This window comes from Lathyrus oleraceus, chromosome 6, assembly GCF_024323335.1.
Source record: "Lathyrus oleraceus cultivar Zhongwan6 chromosome 6, CAAS_Psat_ZW6_1.0, whole genome shotgun sequence".
Lineage (NCBI taxonomy): Eukaryota > Viridiplantae > Streptophyta > Magnoliopsida > Fabales > Fabaceae > Lathyrus > Lathyrus oleraceus.
This window is the reverse complement of record NC_066584.1, coordinates 430,559,891-430,587,259: the sequence shown is the minus strand read 5'-3', so window position 1 is coordinate 430,587,259 and position 27,369 is coordinate 430,559,891. Positions and strand designations below refer to the sequence as shown.

General features: G+C 33.6%; 1 protein-coding gene across 1 annotated transcript; it reads left to right on the top strand.

Annotated features, from left to right (window-relative positions):
- Nucleotides 1-16,957: 16,957 nt before the first annotated feature.
- On the top strand, nt 16,958-25,622 carry LOC127097466 (pectin acetylesterase 9). The gene is made up of 3 exons (XM_051035967.1): nt 16,958-17,200; nt 17,292-17,374; nt 24,154-25,622. Exons 1-3 carry the CDS (start codon nt 17,047-17,049, stop codon nt 24,319-24,321), a joined length of 405 nt encoding a protein of 134 aa, XP_050891924.1. The 5' UTR covers nt 16,958-17,046; the 3' UTR covers nt 24,322-25,622.
- Nucleotides 25,623-27,369: the final 1,747 nt, after the last annotated feature.

Sequence of the window (27,369 nt, the reverse complement as noted above, 5' to 3'; positions counted from 1 at the left end):
ATGATTGAAATTTTTTGTGCTCATTCTAGACATGTTGATGGTGATTTCCATGTAAAGTTTATGATTTTTGGATACCTGATGATTGAGATATGATTTTTTGAATCTAGGTGTGACAATTTGTGTCACACCTAGCTAGGTCAACTTCATGAATTCATTTGCATGACCTATGATTGTTGGATTGGATTGAAATTTTGCATGAATGATTATTGATATGTCAAGATAACATGTGAGTTGTTCTGGATTTTTCTATGACATTTTCAAATTGATTGATAATTTTCTTCTCTGTATGCTCATTTTGCAACATTGTGTGACACGTGTTTGTATATTGTTTGTGAAATTCTCATATGGTTTTGGATGAAGATGAAATTTGGTGTGCTGATTGTAGACACATTATAGGACATCATAGTTTTAGTCCCATTCATTTCTTAATTGTTCTCACTGTTTTATGAATTTTTGAAGTGAATGCTTGTGTTGATGCTATGAATTGGCTTGAATAATTGTGTCTGGATTTCTTGATTTTCATTGACCTAGTTTCTTTTGTCCAATTGAGCTGAAAATTGACATGCTACTTGTTGATTGTGTCCTGTTTAGGTGTGAATTATTTGAGGATTTTTGGAATTGTTTTGGTATGCTTTTGATTGAAGTCATTCTGTTTGGACTTTTGATGTTGTATTTGACCTAGTTTGTACCAATTTGGTCATGAAATGTTTATGGTAAATGATATAAATATGGGAACAATTGCATTTGCTTTCTATTTGCATTAATTTGGTTTTGGTTGAGAATGCTTTGCTGTTTAGAATTTTTTCTCCCTTTTGGACCCTAGGCTTGGCCTAGTGGTCCAGTTTCTCACATTTGGTTTGACTTTTCAGGATGAAATGCATAATGCTCAAGGAGAATGCTTCAAGTCAATTAAATTGAGATTGTTTGTTGTTGAGGAATAACACAACTTTGTTTTGTAGGTTGTGAAGCTTGAGCTTGAGCTTATAGCTTGCCTTTGTGTGCATTAATCTGTATAGTCTGACTGATTAACATTTGCTGTTTACTGTTTGTCTGTCTGAGTACTGATGATGCTTGATTGATTTCAGGTACATTTAGTTGCTTACAGTTCTTTAAGAACTTGCTTGCTGCTGCTTGGTTTTTAAACCACTTGAGGTAGGACTCCTATTCTTCATGTAGTCTGGAGACCCGGCCTGTTACTTGGCCGGGCAAACTGTCTGAAGTCCTCCTTAAGAGGTGATGTTTGTGATTGTTTAATTTTGTGCCTAAGCAGGTGAAGTCCTTAATCAAGGCAATTGGTGGAAGCCAAGGGATATGCAATCTATCCCCCACTACTCTGTGAGTCATCCCTCTGCTCACACGGCTGTGTGTTGATGCATTGGGGCACAAACCCAAGATCTAGTGTTGTTGCACAATCGAGTCAGAGTCTTTGAGCGTAGAAGGGTCCCTCCATTCTGGACCCACGCTCCTTTGTCAGAAGCTCTCCCTGGTCAGGGATAAGAGCTGTGAGGTCTCATCCTCACTTCACTTTTCATCTGCTTCACCTTAGCCTCGCAATGGCAAGGTTAAGAGCGAGCAATACCCATGTACAGATGACTTGCTTCGGCAGTCAAACCCATTGTTTGAGCCCACTTGACTGGTTATAGTGTGTGCTATGTGGATACTTGCTTGAAATGCTTGTTTTGATCTGTGGATGCTGGTATGCTTGTATGCTTGCTTCTTTCCTGGATAGGATTAGCTTGCAGTTGCGCAAGTAGGTAGAAACCTCAACTTAGGGTAATGATGCATGACAACACTAGGCTCGAGTCCAGCTCCCTGGTAGTGTGTCTTCCCTTGGTTTCTGGCTAGATTTTCTTTCCCTTGAGGGGGAACTACATCGCCCTGATCCTTGTTCCAGACGAGGTATGTAGGCAGGAGGTCGTGCGAGACCTCTCCGGGCACTTTTTTTCTTTTTTGTGGGTGTTTACCTGTTATCTGATTGTGTGTTTTGGTTCGGATGCTGACGTAATTCCATCGAGTGGTTGTCGGGCTCCCCGTTTGCCTTCTGTTGTGTGTTTTGGTTCGGATGCTGACGTAATTCCATCGAGTGGTTGTCGGGCTCCCCGTTTGCCTTCTGGTGTGTGTTTTGGTTCGGATGCTGACATAATTCCATCAAGTGGTTGTCGGGCTCCATGTTTGCCATCTGTTTGTGCGTTTTGTGTTGTTTGGCGTGCGTAAGCCGAACTACAGTGGCTCTGATTCTCGTTCCAGACGAGATATGTAGGCATAGGATGCGATGTCCTATCGAGCTCCCTTCTCTTAACCCCACCTGCGTTCCCCTGTGTGTGTGTGATGTTTAGCAACCTTTTCTTTTCTTAGAACGTGGATCCCGTCGAGTACGACGGACGTGAGGGGTGCTAATACCTTCCCTTTGCGTAACCGACTCCCTTACCCTTTCTCTTTGGTCGCGAGACCATTTCCTTTCCAGGTTTCTCTGAGCGTTTCCTTTCCCTATTTTGGGATAAATAACGCGCAGTGGCGGCTCTGTGTTGTGTTTTTGTTTCAGCCTGCCGGTTGTTTTTTCGCGGATGCGACAGATGTCAAAACTGCTTTCCTTAATGGGAATCTTCTTGAGGATGTGTACATGACACAACCTGAAGGATTTGGCATACTAGAAGAAGCCCAAAAGATATGCAAGTTACATAAATCAGTCTATGGATTGAAGCAAGCTTCCAGAAAATGGAATCTTCGTTTTGATGAAACAGTAAAGCAATATGGATTCATCAAGAATGAAGATGAGCCTTGTGTTTACAAGAAGGTTATTAGAAGCATGATCGTCTTTCTGGTATTATATGTAGATGACATATTACTCATTGGAAATGATGTCCCTACCCTGCAACAAGTAAATACTTGGTTGGGGAAATGCTTTTCTATGAAGGACCTAGGTGAAGCAGCCTATATATTAGGAATCGGGATCTATAGAGATAGATCACAAAAACTGCTTGCCCTAAGTCAGAGTACATACATAGACAAAGTGCTGAGACGCTTTAATATGCATGATTCTAAGAAAGGGTTCATACCTATGCAACATGGCCCATGTCTATCAAAAACACAATCCCCTTCAACTAAGGAAGAAAGGAATCGCATGAATAAGATTCCATATGCATCTGCAATAGGATTTATCATGTATGTCATGTTATGTACTCGACCAAATGTCTCGTATGCTTTAAGTGCAACGAGTAGGTACCAATCTAATCCCGGTGATGCTCATTGGGTAGCTGTCAAGAATATCCTTAAGTATTTGAGAACACTAAGGACTCATTCTTGATATATGGAGGTCAGGAAGAGCTTGATGTAATTGGATACACCGATGCTAGCTTCCAGACAGATAAGGATGACTTTAGATCGCAATCTGGTTATGTGTTCTGCTTAAACGGTGGTGCTGTGAGATGGAAAAGTTTAAAGCAAGATACAGTTGTTGATTCTACAACCGGGGCCAAGTATATTGTTTCCTCAAGTGCAGCAAAAGGAGCTGTTTGGATCAAAAAGTTCATTAGTGAACTTGGTATAGTTCCTAGCATTGTGGATCCCATTGATCTCTATTGTGATAACAATGTTGCTATCGCACAAGCTAAGGAGCCTAGATATCACCAACGATCCAAACATATACTTAGGCCTTATCACCTTATTCATGAGATAATAGATAGAGGATATGTGAAAATATGTTGAGTACCTACACTTGACAATATTACTGACCCACTGACAAAGCCTCTTGCACAGCAGAAGCATGATGGTCATACTAGATCTATGGGTATTAGGGGTATGCCTGATTGACTCCAGTGCTGGTGGGAGATTGTTGGTGTAATCCCTAGAGGCCAATACTTTTGGTACTTGTATCGAATTATTTATTAATAATAAAAGGCTTTTTTCTTTATTATGTTTGTTTAATAAAGTCCCTAGAATAGCTAGTCCGTTTAATGTATCAAGTGTGACTTAATCATGAGATCCCATTAAACATAAGGACACTATTCTTAAAGTATTTGTAGTCGAGCTTTGTTGTGAAATGGAATAACATTAAAGCATTAAGACTATTATGTATATAGATTGATGATCTCATCTCATGGATCATGGATAAGGAGTTATCAATTCTTAAACATGGGTATGAATATTAGGAGTAATATTTATACTGGATTGACCCGCTATGAGAATATTATTTAGAATGTTATGCAAAGTGTCATAAGTTATTATCATGGTGATAGTGGTGTATACCACCCTTCGACCTGAAACCACTATGGACCCTAGATGTATAGTCGAGTGCTTTATTGCTGATCAAACATTGTCCGTAACTGGATGACCATAAAGATAGTTGATGGGTACTCCACGAAGCATGCTGAGGGACATGAGTGACCTAGATGGAATTTTCCCATCCTGCGTAACAGGATAAATGTCTAAGGGCCCAATATTGAATTGGACAAGGATGACACGGTCTATGCCTTGTGTTCAATATAAACATAAGAGCAAAAGGATAATTGTACACACAAGTATTATCACAAAAAGGAATTTGTTAGTTCACATGACATTTTTGTGCCTTGGGTAGCAGTGGCGTGTTTCTAGATACTGCTCACTGTTTATTATGTTAAATACGTGATTTAATATAATTGTCAATATCGCAAAAACCTACAGGGTCACACACAAAAGGACGGATTGATGAGAGATAGAGTAAATAAGGAACGCAGTAAGGTACAATGCACTTAAGTGAATTATGGAACATCGTAAGGTACGGTGCAGTTAAGTAGAATACAAAATATGGTAAGGTACCACGCGCTTAAGTGATTTTTTGGTATACCATAAGATATGAGCCACATACACTTAAATGAGCTTTTTAGCGTGCAACCCACACAAGTGGTTCTATAAATAGAACCCTTGTGCAGGAGTATTTCATTAGATGAAATTTCGTTTATCTCTCTCTTTCACTCAAAGCCTTCATTCGTAGCAGCTAGCACTGAGACCGAAGGAATCCGTTCATGTGGACTGAGTTGATGCGTTGTCACCATTCAATGTTCGTGATCACTCCTTAGATTTGCATCAAAGGTTTCAATCACCACAAGAGGTAACGTTTTCTATCATTGATCATGCCCATTCGTAAGGATCACTAAAGGAGAAAATTTTAATTTTCGTTGCGTTTTGGATCGCCACTCTCCTTCAGTTTTAAGTAGAGGAATTACCAACTTAGTAACTAATGGAGAGGTAAAGCTCATGGATAGTACTAGAAATTACAAGATCCCTTCCCACTCTCTTTTCGCATATGACGTTATGGGTTTTTGTAAAGGGGATAACCAGTCCATTAAACCATTTCATCATCTTCTCAAAAAATATGAAGATTTCTCTGGCAAAGTCTGCAACCCTAACAAATCTATAATATATGCAAGAGCTATAAACCATGAGAGACATAACTTATTGGCTTATATTATTGGTTTTGAAAAGAATAGTATTTCATCATTTACCTTGGAGTGACAATTTTTAGGGGAAATCCAAGAGTTAAACACTTGTAGTTTCTAGTTGACATGATAAAGCATACATTGTCCCGTTAGAAGGCTTCTCTTGTATACTTGGCAAGTAGGTTATACCTAGATAAATCACTTGTGAAAAATATGATCCTTTGCTTTATGAAAATAAATTATTGGTCAGTGAAGCTATTGAAAGACAATGAAAGATGGATAAGAAATTTCTTATTGAGTGGTGATGTTGACAAAAGAAAGAGCATTACATCCGCTTGGCACAAATGTTACAAGCCTTTAAAGAAATGAGGGCTTGGATTGAGGTCTCTTATTTCTTTCAACAAGGTATCTAAGTTGAAACTTTTTTGGGAGTTTCTCAGTCATGACGGTAGTTGGGGAAAGATTCTTAAGGCTAGAGTGTTAAGCAATGACATACCTATAATTAACAATATTTTATCCTCTATCTGGTCTGGCATGAAAGATCAACACTCCTCAATCATGGATAAATATTCTTGGTTGATTGGCAATGGAAGGGAAGCTAGCTTCTGGCTGGACCACTGGTGTGGCTCGAATCTAGCTTATAAGTTCAACATCCCACTCATGTATCATAAACATCTCAAAGTTAAAGTTAGTAGCTAAATCAAAAATGGCAGATGATCAATACCTCATAATATTTTAATAGACTTCCCTAATATGAGTTACATTACTAGTTCTTTTGGCATTCCTTTGAAGAACATATAAGACTTGAGAACTTGTAATCATATTGAAAATGGAATTCTCACTCTTAAGCGAGCACATCTTTTTATCCATGGCCACTCTCACAATGTTTCCTGGAACAAACACTTATGGCACTCTCTCACTCCTCTATCAAAATATACTCTTATTTGGAGAATTATTCATAAGGCCATCCCTTCTGATGACATCTTTCATATTTGTGGTTTTTAACTTCCTTCTCAATGCAATCTATGCCTTAAGCATGTGGAAACCATAAATCATCTTTTATTTCATTGCAACTTTGCTTCTCACATTTGGAACTAGTTATCTTATATCATTAACTTCAGGATATGAAGTCTTATAGACAGTTGGAAAGTTATTTATAGAGGATGGTCCCCTCAATGCAATGTTGTCATTACTACAGCGATCCAAATTAGCTTGGTTGAGATTTGGTTAGTAAGGAATCTAGCTAGGTTTGAGGATCAGAAACATGTTGCTTTGTAAAAGTGCATCAAATTAATTATTGAGGTTGTTAGATTGGTTGGCAACAACACCAAAAAGACTGCTAGAGCATCTCCTTTTGAGTTCTCCATCATGAAGGCCCTCAACATTTCGATTCATCCGACCAAGCTGAGATCTTGCATTGTGGTTCTTTGGGAGCCACCTCCTTTAGGTTGGTTAAAAGTGAATGTTGATAGAGTCTAACGGTATTCCCTCTATGTGCTTGTGGTACAATCTTTAAAAATGATAATAGCAATCACATTGGTAGCTTCTCTCACTTTATTGGTGAGGGCAATGCTTTGTTAGATGAGTTTATGGGGGAAGCCATGGCTATGAAGGTTGCCATTGAGAGGAGTTTGGACAAAATCTAGATTGAAACGAATTCGTTAATGGTTGTTAAATCTCTATCCAATCCAAATAGTGTCCCAATTTCTATTAAATATCATTGGATTAATTGTCTCTAGGAGATACACGGCTTAAACTTCTTGATCATCATATTTATCGTGAGGACAACATGCGTGCAGACGATCTAACAAGCATTAGTTCGAAGAATAGAACCTCGTTTAATCATTTAAAGGTGGTGATTAGAAATGATTTCTTATATAACAAGAATGGATTTCCTATATTTAGATGGATTTCTTTTTTAGGAGGATACGTCCTAGCATCAATTTTTTATCGATTAATTTCTAAAAAAATATTAAAATGGTAAAGTGTAAAAAATGTAACTAAAATATTTTAATTATTTTGTGCTACAATAAAGTTCAAATTTTAAATAATATTTTATGAGATTCACTTGTTGAACTACAACATTTATAGTAAATAAGAATTGATTTAATTATTCTTATTTTTTAAAATAAAAAATCAACTTAATTAACTTACTAAAGATAAGTATGTCTTCGATTTATAATATTATATTATTTAACAATTTTTTAAACTTAATTGTATAAAATAACGTGTCAACCAAAAAATATTTATAGAATAATTATATTATAAAATAAATGTATTGAAATTTTTCTATTAAAATGATTTTATAAAAGAACAAGTGTCAATGAGTTAGAAGAGTGTATTATGATATTTATGATGGTTATACATTTTCTAAGTTATATATATATATATATATATATATATATATATATATATATATATATATATATATATATATATATATATATATATAAAAGTTGTATGCTTCAGCCACTTTTTTTAATAACTCAATTCTAAATAAAATGATGTTGAAAATTTGAAGTCCGAAAGAAATAGATTAAATTGCAATTTTAGTTTCTATTTTAAATTTAAATAATTTTATTTTTTATTTAAAAATTAAAAAGTCTTAATCCATTCCTCATATTTTTTATAGAAAATTGATGAAATTTTTGTTTCTGAATTTATATTTTCATCTATAAAATTTAATAATAAATTTATATACGATGATTTATCATATTTTACAATAAATTATTATTTAAAAAATAAAAAAAATTATTTAAATTTAAAATTGATGGACCAATTTTTTGAATAAAATAAAATAGGTGGACACAACTGTAGTCAAACCAAAAAAATATTATATTCAATGTTTTATAATAATTACATTTTTATGTTAACAATTTAAGAAAAAAGTACTACTTTTATTCTTTAGTCACTAATATTTGACTCATATATAATTTTATAATATATAATAAATAATATAATAATGTTATACTTATTTTTATTTAAAAGATATATAAATTTAATTTAACTAATTAATTTATGACAATCGATACTTCCATATATAAATTTTATGTCCTACGTCATTCTTATCGACTAATTTCTAAAAAAGATAATATTAAATGAGATTAATTATTATACACGGCCAATGTAAAAGTTTTATACCGTCGATTCATCACCATCATCCGTTTGTATTACTTTATAAATTTTTAAAATAAAAGTCAAACTTCTTTTAATATCTGACGTCTATGATTAACTGACGGTGTAAATATCTTTTATACTGTGTCAATGTATTTCAATTAAACTCATATTAAAATATAAAAAATTGTAACTAAAATATTTCATTATTTATGGATTTCTTATGCTTAGATGAATTATTTTAGGGGTTTTTGGTTTTGTCTCCCTTGTATCTTCTTTTCATTAATATATGGCATGAGCCTGAGTTTATTAAAAAAAAAAGACTTCTTTAAGAACACAATTCTAAATAAAAATGTGTTGAAATTTTAAAATACAAAAAATAATATAACTAATGTTTCATAGTTATTTACATTTTTAAGTTTACAATTTAAGAAAACAAACGTTATTTTAATCTTTAGTTATAAATACTTGACTTTAATATAATTTTATAATAGATAATACATAATATATTAAAGTCATTCTGATTTTAATTTATAAGATACAAAAATTTAATTTAATTAGAATTTGTGAAAGTCGGTACTGCCATGTATAAATTGAACGTTCTAGTATTATTAATTAGAATTTTTTTATCAAAATAACCCAAATCTTCAAGAAAATTTTCAAAATGACTTTGTTTTAATTTTTTTTCTTCAAAATATCCCATTTTTGGGAGGAGGCGTCAATTCAATTAGCGACTCCTCTTAAAAATTGAATGGAGGCGTCAATTGGATTGGCTAGGGCACATGGTGCAGTCAATCCAATTGACGCCTATGTGTATTTTTACAAAGGAGACGTCAATTTGATTGACACCTCAGTGTAAAATACAATTTTTTTTGTTATAAATAGATGTGACATCAATTTGATTGTTGTAATTAGTTAAAAATATTTCTGTTTTCAGTTAGCTTATTTTGTACTGATGTTTGTTGTGAACCTCGTTTATCAAAAACTTTATGATATATAATGATTGAAGGTTACAAAAATACAATGTTACAAAAAGTTTATGGTCTAGATGATGCTCCTCGATTGAGACAGTTGTTCTTGTTGTGTCCTGGTTGACGACATCTACTACATAATCTTATCATTTTATCCGTCGAATCCAATTCTGTCCTGATACGTGTGCTATTTGACCTTCCTTTTTCCTTTCTACGCATCTCATTGTTGTGCCAAACTATATCACCTTCGTATGGAGGTCAGTATTCCTCCATTGGTAGCACCGATAAGCTTTTATTATATACATTCATGACGGCGACAGCCTTGTACATATCAGATAAATGGTTGTAAGCGTCTTGACGAGTCTATGTGCATGCTGCAATGACATGGGAGCAAGGAATGCGGAAGGCCTGAAATTTTCCACAGTCGCACAAACTTCTGTTTAGTCTAACAGCATAGGCTAAATTTGGTCTGCTCGTTGTGGTCAATCGTTTCCTGGACGCTGAAATTTTGCCTATGACGGTAAAGACAATTATAGCGTGTGTGCTAGCTTTGATGTTCTCCTCTTTCATGACTTTCATGCAACACTCACTAAATATTTTCCCAGACATTAACACCGCACTCCATCTTTCACCTCTGATTGCGAACATAGAAGCCAACCTATAATAGGTCGATCTTACCAAGGCGGTTATTGGCAGATTTCTAATTCCTTTGAATACCCCGTTCATGCATTCCACAAGGTTTGTCGTCATGTGACCCTATCGACAATCTCCGTCAAATGCCTTTGTCCACTGCTCTACTGATATGTTATTCAGCCATCTTTATGCGTCTTCATTAGACAGTCTAATTTCATCACGATAATATTGAAATGACGGCTGAGATATAACATACCTATCATTCACAACCTTCTTGCAAAGATTCTTATCTTTTATTGCACGCATGAAGTTTTGTGCAATATGTCTAATGCAATAGACATGGGTAGAAGGAGGATCATGCCATCCATTGTCATGGTTGTTGTAGGCACTCTCAATGACAGCATGTCTATCAAAGATTCTTATCTTTTATTGCACGTATGAAGTTTTGTGCAATATGTCTAATGCAATAGACATGGGTAGAAGGAGGATCATGCCATCCATTGTCATGGTTGTTGTAGGCACTCTCAATGACAGCATGTCTATCAGAAATCAAATAGAGATTAGCTTGTGGAGCCACATGCGTTCTTAGATGTCGAAGAAAGAAACCCCATCCAGTGTCCGCTTCACCTTCAACCAGGGCAAAGGCAATGGGAAAAACATTGTTGTTGTCGTCTTGTGCAACTGCCATAAGCAAAGTACCCTTGTATTTTCCGTATAACCAAACGCCATCAATTTGAATAATAGGTTTGCAGAATGCGAAACCTTTGATGCACGGGTCAAACTCCCAAAAGAGACGGTGAAATATTCCATTACCTGTAACACAGGTTCCGTTTGGCATCATTGATGGCAATGTTTCCATAATTGCCACAGTTCCTGGGACATATGTTTTTAGTGCCTATAAAAACTGTGGCAATTCTTTGTATGAATCCTCCCAGTTGCCGAATACTATTCAACAGCCTTTGAACTCACAATCCAGGCTTTCTTGTAAGATGAAGTATAATTATATCTTATTCTGATATGGGATATAATTATACTCACCTTCATTGATGGGTCTTTATTAACCAACGGCAGAATGTCTTGACATATCAATGCAACGCTTAGTTTACAGTGATTTTGTTCAACATTAGTTGCAATGCAACTGTGAGGTGGGTCTATTGAAGCTATCTCCCAATAGTCGCTATTCTTTTTGTAAGATGCAACCAACCGAAACTTACAAAGGATGTTACGACATTCGATGACATACCTTCTCGAATTAGTGTGTTTCACTGTAAAATCAGCAGAGTTGTTCATGTGGAATTTTTTGATAGCTCGCACACATTCTTCTTTGGTACGAAGCATGTCTCCCACCTTTAATTCGCCTTATGATCATGGATACGGGTTATAGAAAACACTGTTGGATGTTTCATCGTCATGCAGATGCATGTTTGTCATATGTTGAGGCGAATTATAGACATGACTAGGAGGTATTGGTGGTGCTTGATCATCATCTTTAATGTCGTTGTTCAGCATGTGATCGACCTGTATCTCGGTCTCCTCTTCTTCTTCATCAACGATGTTCACTTCTGCTTCTTCTTCTGGGTTGACGTCATTTGAGCATTGTGGATCAAAATCACCAGATTCATCCTGACTGGTTATTTGAGACTGTTGAGATGGTATACATGGTTGAAGAGTAATATACAACTCAATACAATTGCAACCTGAATGTTCATGACTAACAAACATGTGTTTAATAGAGTACCTTTTAATAACATATCAACTTAGTAAAGTTTTTTGTTTTTTATTTTATAGGATGTTTCAAGGTTCCGTACTCGGGTCCACGAATATGTCCACATGGCCCCGACGATTCAACCTTATGTTGAACTCGCCGATTTTGGACATATAAGCAAAATCATGTCTTGGTCGGTGGATAATAAATTCATTCTTACTTTATGCAAAAGATGGCGTCCCGAGACACACACATTCTGGTTCCCAACCGGTGAGTGTACTGTGATGTTAGAAGACATGTACATGCTTTTAGGACTGCCCATTGAAGGTAAGGTTGTAAATGGTAAAACCAACTATGCAAATTCAATTTGCATGGACCTCTTGGAGACTGATTTGTTAGATGATAACTCAAGAGGTCAATGTATACTCCTTTCGCGCCTTAAGTCATACTATAACAGTTTATACTTAGATGAGCATTCTAGCGAAGATGCTCGAATAATAAAAATTAGGTGTTACATTATGCTTTTAATTGGTTCTTTTTTATTTCCCAAAAATAGTGGTTATAGTATACATATTATGTATTTACCTTTACTTAGACATGTAGATAGAATATGAAGTTACAGTTGGGGATCTGTTTGTCTGGCATATCTCTATAGCTCTTTGTGCAAAAACTCACACAAAGACACATTTACCTTTTCTGAATGTGTTGTTTTGCTCCAAGCATGAGGTTGGTCAAGACTACCATCCCTAGCACCCATCAACAACAACCCTTTCACATTCGCGTATGCACAAAAGTAAGTTGTTTAAATTGCTATATATTTACTTACTTCTTTAAAGATTACTATCTCTAACTAATATTTTACCTTTTTGGTGCAGATGGTCGGCACGTGGTTCGAGTTATAACAGATGTCCTAGACACTGTATTACTCAGTATTGCAATCTATTGGATCACCTTCGACCGACAGACGTAAGGATAATAACCTCATTATTTTGTTATAATTTGTTAACTTCTTCTACCAAGATTATAATCCAAGTTACTTTCACATTTCAGTTCATTTCAGTTCATTTGGCGTCCATACCTAAATTTGGATCATGACCATGAGGTCAACACTGAAGACGCGGCCGTATGGACTGCATGCACACCGATAATAAGATTCATAAATGTGGAGATGCACAACAGTGATCGTGTGAAGTTGTAGTTCGGTATGCCCCAAAACATCCCAGATCCCCCAGCAAGCTTAGGATAATGGCATATGTGCAAAGTTAACGATCAATGGAACTTCAATCCATGGCAAAGCTTCGCAAGATCTGAGTGTCGCAAATGGAAGCACTGCCATGACCATGTCTTAGCTGACGCAGACATGCCAAATGAAGAAAATCCAAGTCGTACTTATATGGCTTGGTAGAGATCGGTTGATTTTCAGTTCATCGCCGAGGATATGTACCTGTACGACCCACGCCAACGAACTTACACACTAAACACCTCAACATCTAACCCCTAACAACATTGTCAGATCGGATACACACAACCCCCTGCCCGTCAAACTTTCCGTTCCACCAACACACAAACATACAACCAAAATATGTCATACACCCAACCCCAATACCAAGAGCATACCCCATACCACCACCAACAAATTGATCATCAACCTGAGATCCAACATCACTTCGTACCCAACACATCACCCTACCAAAGCCGCCTTAGCCAGAACACCCAACAACCATTCAACACCAACCGCCCCTCCTCCTACCATAGCCAAGAAGCACAAACCTCACAAAACCAAAACCTTTAACAACCATATCTCTACCAAACACCCCAACAATCTTTCCAACATTTCCTCGACGCATCATTCACACCCATATCTTCCTTCAATTGTCCTGGTCGCCCACCAATGAGTCAAACACAACCCAATTGCTTTGGCATGGGTCATGAACTCAACTGAGGCGGTACACCCTCGATGCATACTAAAGACTATGCCGATTTGTCTGACTATCTCAACATGCCATCTCCTGTAGTTGGTAGTGACGCTCCTGGCCCCTCAGATGCTCAAACACCAGTGATGAATCATCAACGTGGGTTAGGCCACGGGTTAAAGTAGCTAGGGGATGTGGGACCGGAGGTCGGTTAGGTGATCCCGATCATCACCATTAGGATTTTTTGTGTAAACCAGAATTTTTATTAATATCAATTGATCCTATTTCAAAATTATGTATCACGTAGACCGTTTAACAAAAAAATTGCATTTTACACTAAGGTGTCAATCCAATTGACGTCTCCTCTCAAGTGATACACATGGGCACCAATTGAATTGACTACACCATGTGCCCTAGCCAATCCAATTGGCGTCTCCATTCAATTTTTAAGAGGAGTCACCAATCCAATTGACGATTCCTCCTAAAAGTGGGGTACTTTGAGATTTTTTTTATAACCAGGGTTATTTTGGAAATTTTATTGAAAAACAAAGTTATTTTCGTAAAAATTTCTCATTCTTTATCAACTAATTTCTAAAAAAAAAATATTAAAATGGTAAAGTGTAAAAAATGTAACTAAAATATTTTGATTATTTTATACCGACGACATTCAATAAAATCCAAGTTTTAAATGATATTTTAGTGAGCTGCATTTGTCTGAACTACAATACTTATAGTAAATAAGAATTAATTTAATTATTCTTATTTTTTAAAGAGATTAATTACTATAAACTGTCAGTGAAAAAAGTTTTACACCGTCGATTCATCACCATCACCCGTTTGTATTACTTTATAGATTTTTAAAATAAAAGTTAAACTTCTTTTAATATCCAACGTTTATAATTAACTGATGGTGTAAAACCCTTTTACACAGACAGTGTATTTCAATTAATTTCTTTTTTAAAATAAAAAATCAACTTAGTTAACTTACTAAAGATACATATGTCTTCAATTTATATATTATATCATTTAACAATTTTTTAAACTTAATTGTATAAATAAGGTGTCAAAAAAATACTTAGAAGATAATTAAATTATAGAATAAATGTATTAAATTTTTCCATTAATATAATTTTCTAAAAGTAACCGGTGTCGAAAAGTTAGACAAGGATAATACGATATTTATAGTGATTATTTATTTTCTAAGTTATATATATATATATATATATATATATATATATATATATATATATATATAATATATATATATATATATATATATATATATATATATATATATATATATATATATATATTATATATATATATATATATATATAATATATATATATATATATATATATAATATATATATATATATATATATATATATATATATTATATATATATATATATATATATATATATATATATATATATATATAAATAAAAGTATGCTTCAACAACAATTCTTTAATAATTCAACTTTAAATAAAATAATGTTGAAAATTTAAAATATGAAAAAGATTAGGTTAAATTGCATTTTTGGTCTCTCAATTTTGTTTGATTCATAAAATTAAACTCTCTATTTTAAAATTAAATAGTTTTGTTTTTCTATTTTAAAATTCAAACAATTTTAGTCAATCTCTCTTGTTTTTTCATAAAAAATTGATGAGATATTTTTTTTTAACTTATACTTTTATCTACAAAATTCAGTAATATATTTATATACGATAATTTTTTATCATATTTTATAAGTAAATTAGCGTTTAAAAAAATAAAAAAAATAATAGTTTTAAGTGAAAAATATAAGAAAGAATAAAAAATGTTTAAATTTTAAAAAAATAAGGCTGAATTTATTTAAATTTGAAATAGAGGAAATAATTTTTTAAATAAAGTAAAATAGGAGGACAAAATTATAATAAAACCTAAAAAATATTATAACTAATGTTTTATAATTAATTACATTTGAAAAAAAAATTACTTTTATTCCTTAATCACAAATATTTGACTCATATATGTATAATTTTATAATAGATAATAAATAATATATTAATATTTTATTTTTTTTATTTATAAGATACATAAATTAAATTTAACTTATTAATTTGTAACAATCGGTACTCCCGTGTATAAATTTTACGCCCCAGTGTCATTCTTTATTGACTAATTTCTAGAAAAATAACATTAAATGATAAATTATAAAAAACTGTAACTAAAATATTTCAATTATTTTTTGTTAACGGCAATAAAAAAATTTCAAATTTTAAATAATATTTTAGTGAGATGCATTTGTCATATTTAGATTATTTATAGTAAATACTAATTAATTTATGAGATTAATTAAAATATAATCTAATGTAAAATCTTTTTAAACGGTCGTTTAATTAAAATTAATTATTTTAATGTATCAAAATAAAAAATAAAATAAAATTTTATAATTTAATTATTCTAATAACTACTTCACATCTTTCATGTTTATATTTCAAAATAATTAATTTTAATTAAATTACCGTGTAAAATAGTTTAATTTTTGTTTTTTGTTTTTTTGTTAAATAAAAAATCAACTTAGTTAACATATTAAAGACATATATGTGTTCTGTTTATAAATTATATGATTTAACAACTTTTTAAAACTTATTTGTTTAAAATAATATTTCAACAAAAACAAAATTAGATTATAGAATAAAAGTATATGAATTTTTTTAATAATTTGATAAAAGAACAAATGAAAGTAATATGGTATTTATGGTGGTTATTTATTTTAAGTTATATATACAAACAGAAATTTAACTATAAATTTGTATATGTTTTGAATGACTTCTTTGACAACTCAATTCTAAATAAAAAGTGTTGAAAATTTAGAGTATGAAAAAATTAATTACATTTTTATGTTATAAAATTGAAAGAAAAAAAACACTACTTTTATTCTTTAGTCACAAATATTTGACCATATATAATTTTATAATATATTATTAATAATATTTTAAAGTTATTTTTATTTTTATTTATAAGATACAAAAATTAAATTAAATTAATTAATTTGTGACAATTGGTACTCTTATTTATAAATTTGATGTTCTAGCGACATTCTTTATTAGACATTCTTTATTGACTAATTTCTAAAAAAATCATATTAAATAGTAAAGTATAAAAAAATGTAACTAAAATATTTCCATTTTTTTATGTTGAACGCATTTTAAAAAAATCAAATAGAAAAATAACACCAGAGCACTGACATCTCGCTTTCTTCTTGAATTTGTTTTATCTTTAGAGATTTGTTTTTGAGTTGAGAAAATATGATTCAATCGTTTTTGGTGACGATGAACTTCGTCGTGACCTTTGCATTGTTGTATCTAATCATGGTGATGCCATGGCACGTTAACTCACAAGAAGAGCAGAGGCTTCTAGTGAACATGACGCTTGTTACGAATGCACGTGATATTGATGCTCGTAAGCTCAATTTTAATTTATTTACTTTATTTTCTCTTCGGTTTATTATTTGTTTTTATTAATTAAAATTTGATGTGTTGTGAATTTGTAGTTTGTTTGGATGGAAGTTTACCGGCTTATCATTTGCACAGAGGTTATGGAGCAGGGGAGAATAACTGGCTTCTACAGTATGAGGTATATTCATATTTTTTTCATTTAAAAAAATGAATAATTAGTTTAAAAATCAAGTTAAATGATTTATAGTGATTTTAAATCATAAGTCATATAATTGATGTTTGTAACACCCCAACATAATACACGCCTAGATTCGCATTACGTTAAGTGTTACTAAAGTGTTAGTTTAGTACTAAGTGCATATATTTAATGTCTAGATGATATCTTAAACATGTACCATACGATATATAATAAAATATTATACCTGAATTGCAAAGATGTTTGCATAATAATCATACAAAAAATCACACAGCGGAACAAAACATGATAAAATGGAACTTCAAGTTTTCATGTCGCCTTGCTCTTACCCTTGTCATTCTTTGAGGTACCCGAAAATCAACAACATGAAAGAGGTGAGATATTATATCTTAGTAGAGTATTCCCATCTTATGAATCTCCTCGACTCTAAAGGGTTTCCGTCCATAATCTTATTCCACTAGTACTACATACTACGTTAGAAATAACGGACTCCAAGCTCAATCTCGCTTCATACAATACGTGAAAGTTGATGTCCTATGTACACTTTCCATATAAAACAAAAGAAGATACGAATCTTAGCCAAGTTAAATTGAATCCACAAACAACTAAATTCGATGCCCACACATGTAAGATTTTATGAATGTTTCTGCCCCTTCTAATTGATCATGACCATTAAGTTGGTTTCCGAAATTACCTGCCCTATTCTCTTAGGATCATGTCTAGTAAGGCAATATACATAGTCTTTTCTACATTTCCTCTCATCGGGTCTTACTCTCCAACATTCTGAATTACGAATTAGGAAAGCCCTATGAATCACACTTTAACCTATTAGATCCTAAGGTATCCTCATTACTAAGTAGTTGCCACTAGGTAAGCACACACATGAATCTATAGGATTACTATGATGATCCATCCTAATTGATTAACCTACGAGACATTCGTCTTTAATCCTCCTTAGTTGATTATCGTACATGATTATCGAGTGTTTCCGATCCCATTAAACCGCACTCGACCTCTCATGACACTGCAATACAAGGATGTTTCGGCTAAACCAACTAGGGTTCATCTAGCTTACTTATACTCTGTGAGTTTCTCAATGGTTTACGTCCTTTCGGATTTTCCATCTAATTGAGGATGCTTTGATGTTCTTAGGTTCAAATCCGTCCCCATAGCATGATGAAATGCTCTTCAAATATCAAAGTAAAATTTGGATCTCAGTCAAAGACGATACTAGAATAAACACCATGCGACCATATAATTTCTACATCAAACAATCTTGTGAGATTGATAACCTTATACATGGCCTTCATGACCAAGAAAGGGGCTTATTTAGTTATCATGTCCACAATCACCTAGATCGAGATGTGACCACCGAGTGTACGAGGTAACACTATAAAGAAGTCCAACCAAACACTTTCCCATTTCCATTATAAACCTCCAATGGCTCCAGTATGCCACCCAACCTTTGATATTCAATCTTTACCTGCTGACACACTAAATAGTAGGACACATACTCAACAATATGTTTCTTCATTCCATACCACCAATATTTATTCTTCATATCATGGTAAATCTTCTAAGAAGCAAGATGAATGGTGAACCCACTCTTATGCATTTTCTCTAGGATTTCTCTTCTCAATTTCGAATCATTATGTATATAAACCCTCTAATTAAACGTGAGAATTGCATTCATGGCTTGAGTGAATCCAGGATGACCAACCCTAGATTGCAACTCCAAATCCGGCAACTACATTTTTCGAATTCTTTTCCCGATATTACTTACTCAAGTTACTAATATACACACCAACTTGATTCCATGCAAACTGAAGATCAATATTTTGAAATCTTTCCAACACCTCGTGTTCTAACACCATCAACTCATTCGTACGCATCTCTTTCTATCATAGCGCATCTGCCACTTTATTTGCCTTCCCTGGATGGTACTTCAACTCGAAGTCATAATCTTTCAGATATTCCATCCATCTCCTCTTCCACATATTTAATTCCTTTTTTATCAAAGAGATATTTCAGACTCTTATGATTGCAGAACATCTCAAAGTGCATGTTATACAAGTAAAGTCACCACACCTTGAGTGCAAAGATGATTGCAGCCAACTCGAGATCATGTGTTGGATAATTCTCTTCACGAGGATTCATCTGCTGAGACGCATAAGCTACAACCTGACTATTTCACATTAGAAATCCTCTTAACCATTTCTTCGAAGCATCACAAAACACCTCAAAAGAAAGATTAGGGTTGGGAATTATCAAGACAAGAGCGGTAGTTAATTTCTTTCTTAACATGCATGAGAAAACTACATTGATATTTTGAATCCCAGCATAATAGAACTTCCTTTCGAGTGAGTCTGGTAATCAGAAATGTTAAATGAGATAATCCCTTAATGAGCCACCGATAATATCCAGCTAGCCCTAATAAGCTTCTAACCTCTGACGTATTCTTAGGCATTTCCCAACTAATCACAACCTTCACTTTAGAGGGATCCACTACCACACTTCTTTAAGATATAATATGACCAAGCAATCTCACCTCTGACATCCAGAACTCGCACTTGCAAAGAGTTGCTTTTCTCGAAAAATTGATCACAATCCTAAGATGCTTCTCATGCTCTTGTGAAGTATGGAAGTAAATCAAGATATTGTCTATAAAGATTACCACAAATTGATTCAGATAAGGTTAGAAAGCATGGTTCATGTAGTCCATAAAGACAACAAAAGCATTTGTCACTTTGAACAGTATCACAAGAAATTCGTAATGACCATATTGAGTCTTGAAGGAGGTCTATGGTGAGTCAGATCTTTTTACTCAAAATTAATGATACCTTGACCGTAAAATTATCTTCAATAATACACACACTCCTTTCAATTTATCTAGTAGGTCATCAATTCAAGGCAAGGAAGGGGTATTTTTTCTTGATAGTGACCTTGTTCAACTGACGGTAGTAAATGCATAGGCACATACCACCATCCTTCTTCTTCACTAACAAGATCGGAGCTTCTCAATGAGACACGCTCGGGCTGATAAAATTCTTTTCTAATAACTCTAACAATTGTCTATGTAATTCCCTTAGCTCAATCGGGGGCATAAGATACATAGAAATGGAAACTGGAGCACTTCCAAGAACGAGATCAATGAAGAATTCAACTTCCCTCTCAAGAGGTAAAGAAGTGACATCCTTTGAGAATACTTCTGGAAATTCACACACGACTGAAATTTGTGAGGTATCCTTTTTTCACTTGAATCCATGGTGAGAGTCAAAAGAAAAGTTCTATCTTTCTCAAATAAACAATTGATCAAATTATATGTACCTTCCAATAAAGTGGTAAACACATAATCCAAAGTAGTTTCTTCGGTCGGAATGAAAATAGTATTCTTCTAACAACCAATATACACACAATTGGAGGAGAGCTAATCCATCCCTATAACTACGTCAATTTTCTTGAACGACACAAAAATCAAGTCAATTAAGAAGACACGACCATTTACAGATATTTGGCACTACTCACAAATCCATTAGGTCTCCACGGTGTTACCTGTCACGAGGGTGACTACCATCGCGAAGGACAAAGAAATAACTTTTAATCTAAGTTGTTGCACACACTTGGTCAAAATAAACGAATGAGATGCTCCACAATGAAACAGAGCAAACAAAGGAGAATTATTCAAATAACATGTATCGGTTATCAAATCATTGTTACCCTTGGCCTTTTTAGCATACAAGTTGTACACCCGACTCACTCATTTTCCCACATCTTCTTAAGCCTTCCAATTTTGACAATCTTTTACCATGTGGTATATCTCGTCACAGTGGTAACACTTCCACAATCCACTTCTACACTCGCTAAAGTGTAATCTCTTACAACTAGCACATTTTGAGACTTGATATTGTCTTCAACCTTAAGTTTTCTTTCCCTTGGATGGGGAGCTCTTAGGTTTCAACTGATGACCCACTCTTTCATGTTCCCTTACACCTTTCTTGTATTGCTCTTTCTCAGATCTAATCTTCTTAAGCTATTATCTGCTACATAACATTGCTGCAATAATTTGGCATAAGTATCAAACCGTTTTTGCACAACATTATGCTTAATTTATCCTTGCAAACCAAACATGAATTGGATTATCTTCCGTTTTTCATCAAGTGCATACACAACTTGGTTGGAGTAAGCAGACGTATATTAGAATTTTCCGCATACTCAGCTACAAACATATTTCCTTGACGAAGTTACTGGAATTCATACTCTTTATGTTCCCTTAAGCTATCCGAAAAATACTTGTCAAGGAACACTACTATGAAACTTTTCCATACTTTCTGAATTCCTTAAGTAAGCATGGAAGCTGAAGCACTAACCCACCATCTGTCTGTCGGACCTCTCCGCATGTGGGTAGCAAAAGCAACCTTCTCTTCTTCACTACAGGGAACCACTTGAAATACCCCATCCATACCAATTAACCAGCATGTTCCATGAAAGGATCAAGATTACCTCCAAACTCATGAGGTTTCATCCTGTAGAAATCCTGGAAACCTTCACTTCCCACATTCTGAGGAGTGGGTTGAGGTTGCGACTGACCCCACATCCTCTACATCATCTGCATCATAAACTATTGTTGTATATACTGTATCTGCTGCATGAATTAGGGACATTGGTTTCTTTAATTTCCCATTTATGATTCCAATTTTACATTCTAGGCTCTAGGCCTCCCACGTCCATTACGTCTCTCAGCCATAACCTGTATGTCATACATATAGAAACCAAGTTGACCATGTATATCACTATATACTATGACATTATGGATTATACCTACAAGATTCATAAAATAATTTACTAATGATACTTCTTGGTTGGGTCGAGGATGAACTTGCTCCGATACTAACTGTAACGCCCTAACATAATACGTGTCTAGAATTGCATTGCATTGAGTGTTAACTTGTTAATGAATGCATATATTTAATGTCTAGATGGAATCTCAAACATGTACAATATGAAATATAACAAAACATTATACATGAATTACAAATATGTCTTCATAATAATTCTAAACAAGATCACACAACAAAACAAAACACGATAAAACAAAACTTCAAGTCTTCATGTCGCCTTGCCTTTACCCTTGTCCATCTTTGAGCTACCTAAGAATAAAAATCTTGAATGGGGTGAGATATTATATCTTAGTGGAGTTTTCCTATTTTATGGGTTCACTCAGCTCTAAAGGGTTATTTTCCATATTCCATTAGTAGTACACTCGCGTACTACGGTAGAAATAGCATACTCGAATCTCAATCCCGCTTCATATATCACATGAAAGTTGATGTCTTATGTACACTTTCTATGTAGAACAATAGAAGTTATGTATCTTGGCCAATTTGAAATAGTTGTTATATTGTTGGACTCTTCAGTGGAACACACAACATAGTTGAATTTTACTGACATCGATCTCAAGATCATCTCAACAAATGCTACTTGCTTCAATTTCTCTCCACGTGTAGTCATTCTATTGGAAATTGCAAGTGTTATTGCAAAGTACTCGTTAATAATTCCAGTTTCTCTCATGCCAATAACTTCAATTTCTCTTTGCAAAGATTGCAAGTGTGCTCTTTTGATCTTCAAGGAACCATGATACTTGCGGCGCATTGCATCCCGAATGTTCTTGGTTGTGTTGTGCACGAGGATAGTTTCCAAGATCGACATATCAATGGATTGTAACAGATAATTATTGGACTTCAAGTCCTTAAATTTACTCTTCCCCACATTCTTCAATTGTTCTTGAGTCGCATATGGAGAAGCCATTGTGATATCATTTTTGATCAATTCCCAATACTCCTTTTATCGAAGCAAATTCTCCATTAGCATGGACTAGTAATCATAGAAGCCATCAAATATTGGAATTGTTGGCTGAGTGAATCTTTCGTGTGAGGATTCAATCATGGTAAAGGGGTAAAAAACACACAGGGTTCAAGAATGAGAGGAAAAGGAGAAGCATTGGTGTAAGATAAATAAGCAGTTCTAACTGAAAAGTTGTTGTTTTTCAGTTGCACAATATGAAGATCTCAACCAGGGTGATGATACCACTTGTTGAGTTAGAATGTCAAAGTTCTCATTAACTTGCCATGAGTACTAAACCTTATACATGAAACACATAGAATATCAAGCATTACTTGGGAAGCAAGCAATGTTCCAACTAACTCTTAACTAACTAACAATACTAAAACAAAGCTTAACAACTATATACAACAATGAAGACCCATATCATATCGATTCAAAGTTTGTTAACTTTTTTAGTATATTGTGGGTTCTAATTTAAATTAATATATTACATAGTTAAAGTATTATTGTAAATTAAATTTAAATACTATGATATTATATATAGGTTTATTTTCTAAAATTTTAAATAATAAATAGAGTCTATTCTAATTTATTTATTATTTAAATATTTAAATATGTATGTATCAAATATGCATTTAAGTAGATTCAAAGATCAAACCAAATTCTCAAAAATGTTAGCTTCAAATAGAAAATTAAGTTTACAATAGACAACAACCAAGCTTAGAACTTGAAAAAAAAAATTCAATAAAATTCTTGCAAAATCTAATTCAGTTTAGTCTATTCTCACTTATAATAATCATTCTACACCTTCATAAATTATTATTCGAGTTAGCTTGGGGGAGCCCCCAAACCTCAATCGAAGATATTACCCTTTAATCATAAATTATTATTAATGAGCAACAATTTATGGTACTTGGTAGGGTGGTGGATGGTGCAATGACTTGCAATCATGCTTGGAGAGAGCACCAACTTACAGGGGTTCAACAAAGCACATGAACATGTCTGAGGTTTTCTCGGGTATTCTAAGCAACAATGCCACCCTTAATCCCGGTAAGCCAAGCGTGTCAAATAATGAATTTCCAAAATAACTAGCTTTTATTTTCCTTCAGATTCCCTTTCACGTGCTCTTGTTATTTCCATGTAGCTACCTCTTGATTTTATACCTTATTTATGATTTTCACTTAGCTTTTATCGCGCTCTATTATGTATAAAACCTTCCAATCATGTATCTGAAGTGTGTTTTGATTCTCCATTTCACATGCGACAGTGTGATATCTAATTTGAGACAAAAGATGTAATATTGTTCTCTACTTCACTAGTTCATTTTCACACTTTTTTGTTATTGTTCTTGAAATGTTGAAGATTAATTAGTGCATATTGCATAACTTAACTACTTTTCTATTTTGGTATCTTTTCAAATATTGGTTAGATTAGTTTTCATATTTATAAAGTAGTTTGTTAGAGTTAGTTAACCAAATTGAAGTTAGTTATATTAGTTGATAGCTTCTTTTCATGTTTTATACACATTGATCTTGTGTCATTAGGCATTTAAGCACAACAATGAGAATGCATGCTTCAATCAATCATTTTTCTTCTTCTTCTTCCTTGAGTTTTTAAAGTTTCAAGCTTCCTTTCACGGAGTTTTAACTTCTTAACATGGTATCACATGCCTTCATCGATCTAACTTCACTTTTCCATCTCTGATTCATTCTTTTCTTTCATCTTCTACCATGCCACCTCGTCTTGCTCCATTGGATCCACACACGGATCAAAGTAGTCCTATTATGTTCATCATAGTGATGGACCTTCTTCAGTAAAAGTAACACCCGTTCTTGAATGTTTTAATTACCATTCATGGGAAGGATCTATGCATAGAGAGCTCTTTGTGGTAAAATGAAGCTCAATTTTGTAGACGGATCCATGCCAATTCTGATTGATGATCTTGATCCCTCCTTCCACTTGTGGAACAGATGCAACATGTTTGTTTATTCTTGGTTACTTAATTTTGTTTCTGAATCAATTGCATAATATGTTGTTTTCATGGAAAGTGTCATTGATGTTTGGAATGAATCAATTTCACAATATATTGTTTTCAGAATTGCAACTAAAGATTTAGGTTTTAAAGCAAGATTCCAAAATAATCACTAAACTTTACTCCACAAGGAAAGTTCTTTGGGAAGAATTATAAATCTATATGCCAATTCCTAATTTCACATGCAGGATCAATTGTTCATCTGAAGCTATGAGACAAGCAAGAAAGAATCATCACTTGCTCCATGCTATTCAGTTTTTGACTGGCCTAAATGACAATTTTGTTCTAGTTATATCACAAACTTTTCTCATGGATCCCTTACCTGACATGAACAAAATAGAAATATGGTTTTTCAACACGAGAGACAATGTAATTTTGCATATGTTGAAGATTCTAAAGCATTAATCAATGTTGTGGGATTCAAGAAACCTAATCCCAAGCATGGAAATTCAACCCCTTCATAATATACTTCAAAGTCCAAGATTTGCACTCATTGTGGTAGGACTGGCCACACAATTGAGGTTTTCTATCGCAAACATGGATTTCCACCATATTTTGGCAAAGTTTCTATGGCCAACAATGATAACGCAAATGATGGTGATGATGGTGGTATAGTTTTTCCATCCTCAACTATTAACAATGACTCTTCTCTAGTTACTTAAGGCCAATTTTAGAAACTAGTGAAGCTGCTTCATAACTCATCCCTTAATAAAGGTATTATCCATGCAGTTTCTAATCAAGTTGGATCATATTCATGCACATGTCATTCACCTTTAAATGAAAAAGGTAGATCTCATTCTTTGGCTTATAAATGTTGTTCTTAAGACTCTTGGATCATGGATTCAGGATCTAGTAATCACATATGCTCCTCCAATTCTTGGTTTCATTCTTAGAATGAAATTTAACCTATAAACGTTAGACTACCTAATGGTCGATTTGCTTATCCAAACACATAGGTACAATCATGTTTTCTCATAATTATATCATCACAGATGTGCTATATATACCTGATTTTTTGTCAAATTAATTTTAGTATCTAAGTTATTTAAACAGTTAGTCATATAAAATGAGTTTAAGGGAAAGAGAAGAATACCATAAATTATACAGGTTCAGTAAAAAACGACTTAGTCATGTCCCCAAGATTTGATCTTGAGAGTATTCAACAAACTTAAGAGCTTTTAGTAAACTGACTCTCGAACCCACTTATACAAGGAAATGAAGTTTGTGGCTAACTTCCAACTAAAAAGAAAAACAAGGAGGGAAACGGTGAGTCTTTCTTGCATCTTTAACCGCTTTATGTCTGACTTTAGTTATTGTCATCAAATAATAGTTGTCATCATAAAAATTAGTTGTTATCATTAAAGACATATTTCCATTGGATCTTCATAGAAGTAACATGCAAAACAAGGTTTCACATTCTCCCATTTTTTGATGATAACACCGTATCTCTCAGAGAGGTGGTAAAAAAATAAACAAGCGTATTTTTGAGTAATCAAAATACCCCTTAATTAAGTAAAGAGTATACTTTACTCATCTTGAGAGTATCATTCTCCCCCTTTGTCGAAATCACAAAGGCGAGTACAAATGCATTGCAACAATTTAAATATGCAAAAATGTTGGCAAATACACATTTAGGAAAGAAAAACATCACTCTTTTTATTAATTGAAATTTCTAGGAATTCAAATTACAAAAGGGAAATTACTGAATTAAAATATTATGGAAAGTAGAAAATAATTGAAGAAACTAAGAATTCTAAGACTCATAGGTAAGACCATTAAATGTCATAAGCATCACCATCCTTTCCATGATTTTATTCATCTTCTTTATATCTTGGGCTAAGTTCTTACATATTTTCATAACTTTGTCAATCTTTGTGTCTTCTATTTCTTCTATCTTCGCTTCTTCTTCTTCCTTGATTGTTGAGTCATCTTGTATCTCTCCATGCTTGATGAGAATTTTAATTTCTCTAAGGGCATTATAGATGATCTTATGGTTGGTTGAGTCTTTAGATTCCCCCATGGTATCAATATTGAATTTTTCTAATAGCCTAATGATGATTGACCCATAGGGAAGTCCCGTTGCTTGGATCTCTCTTTGCAACGA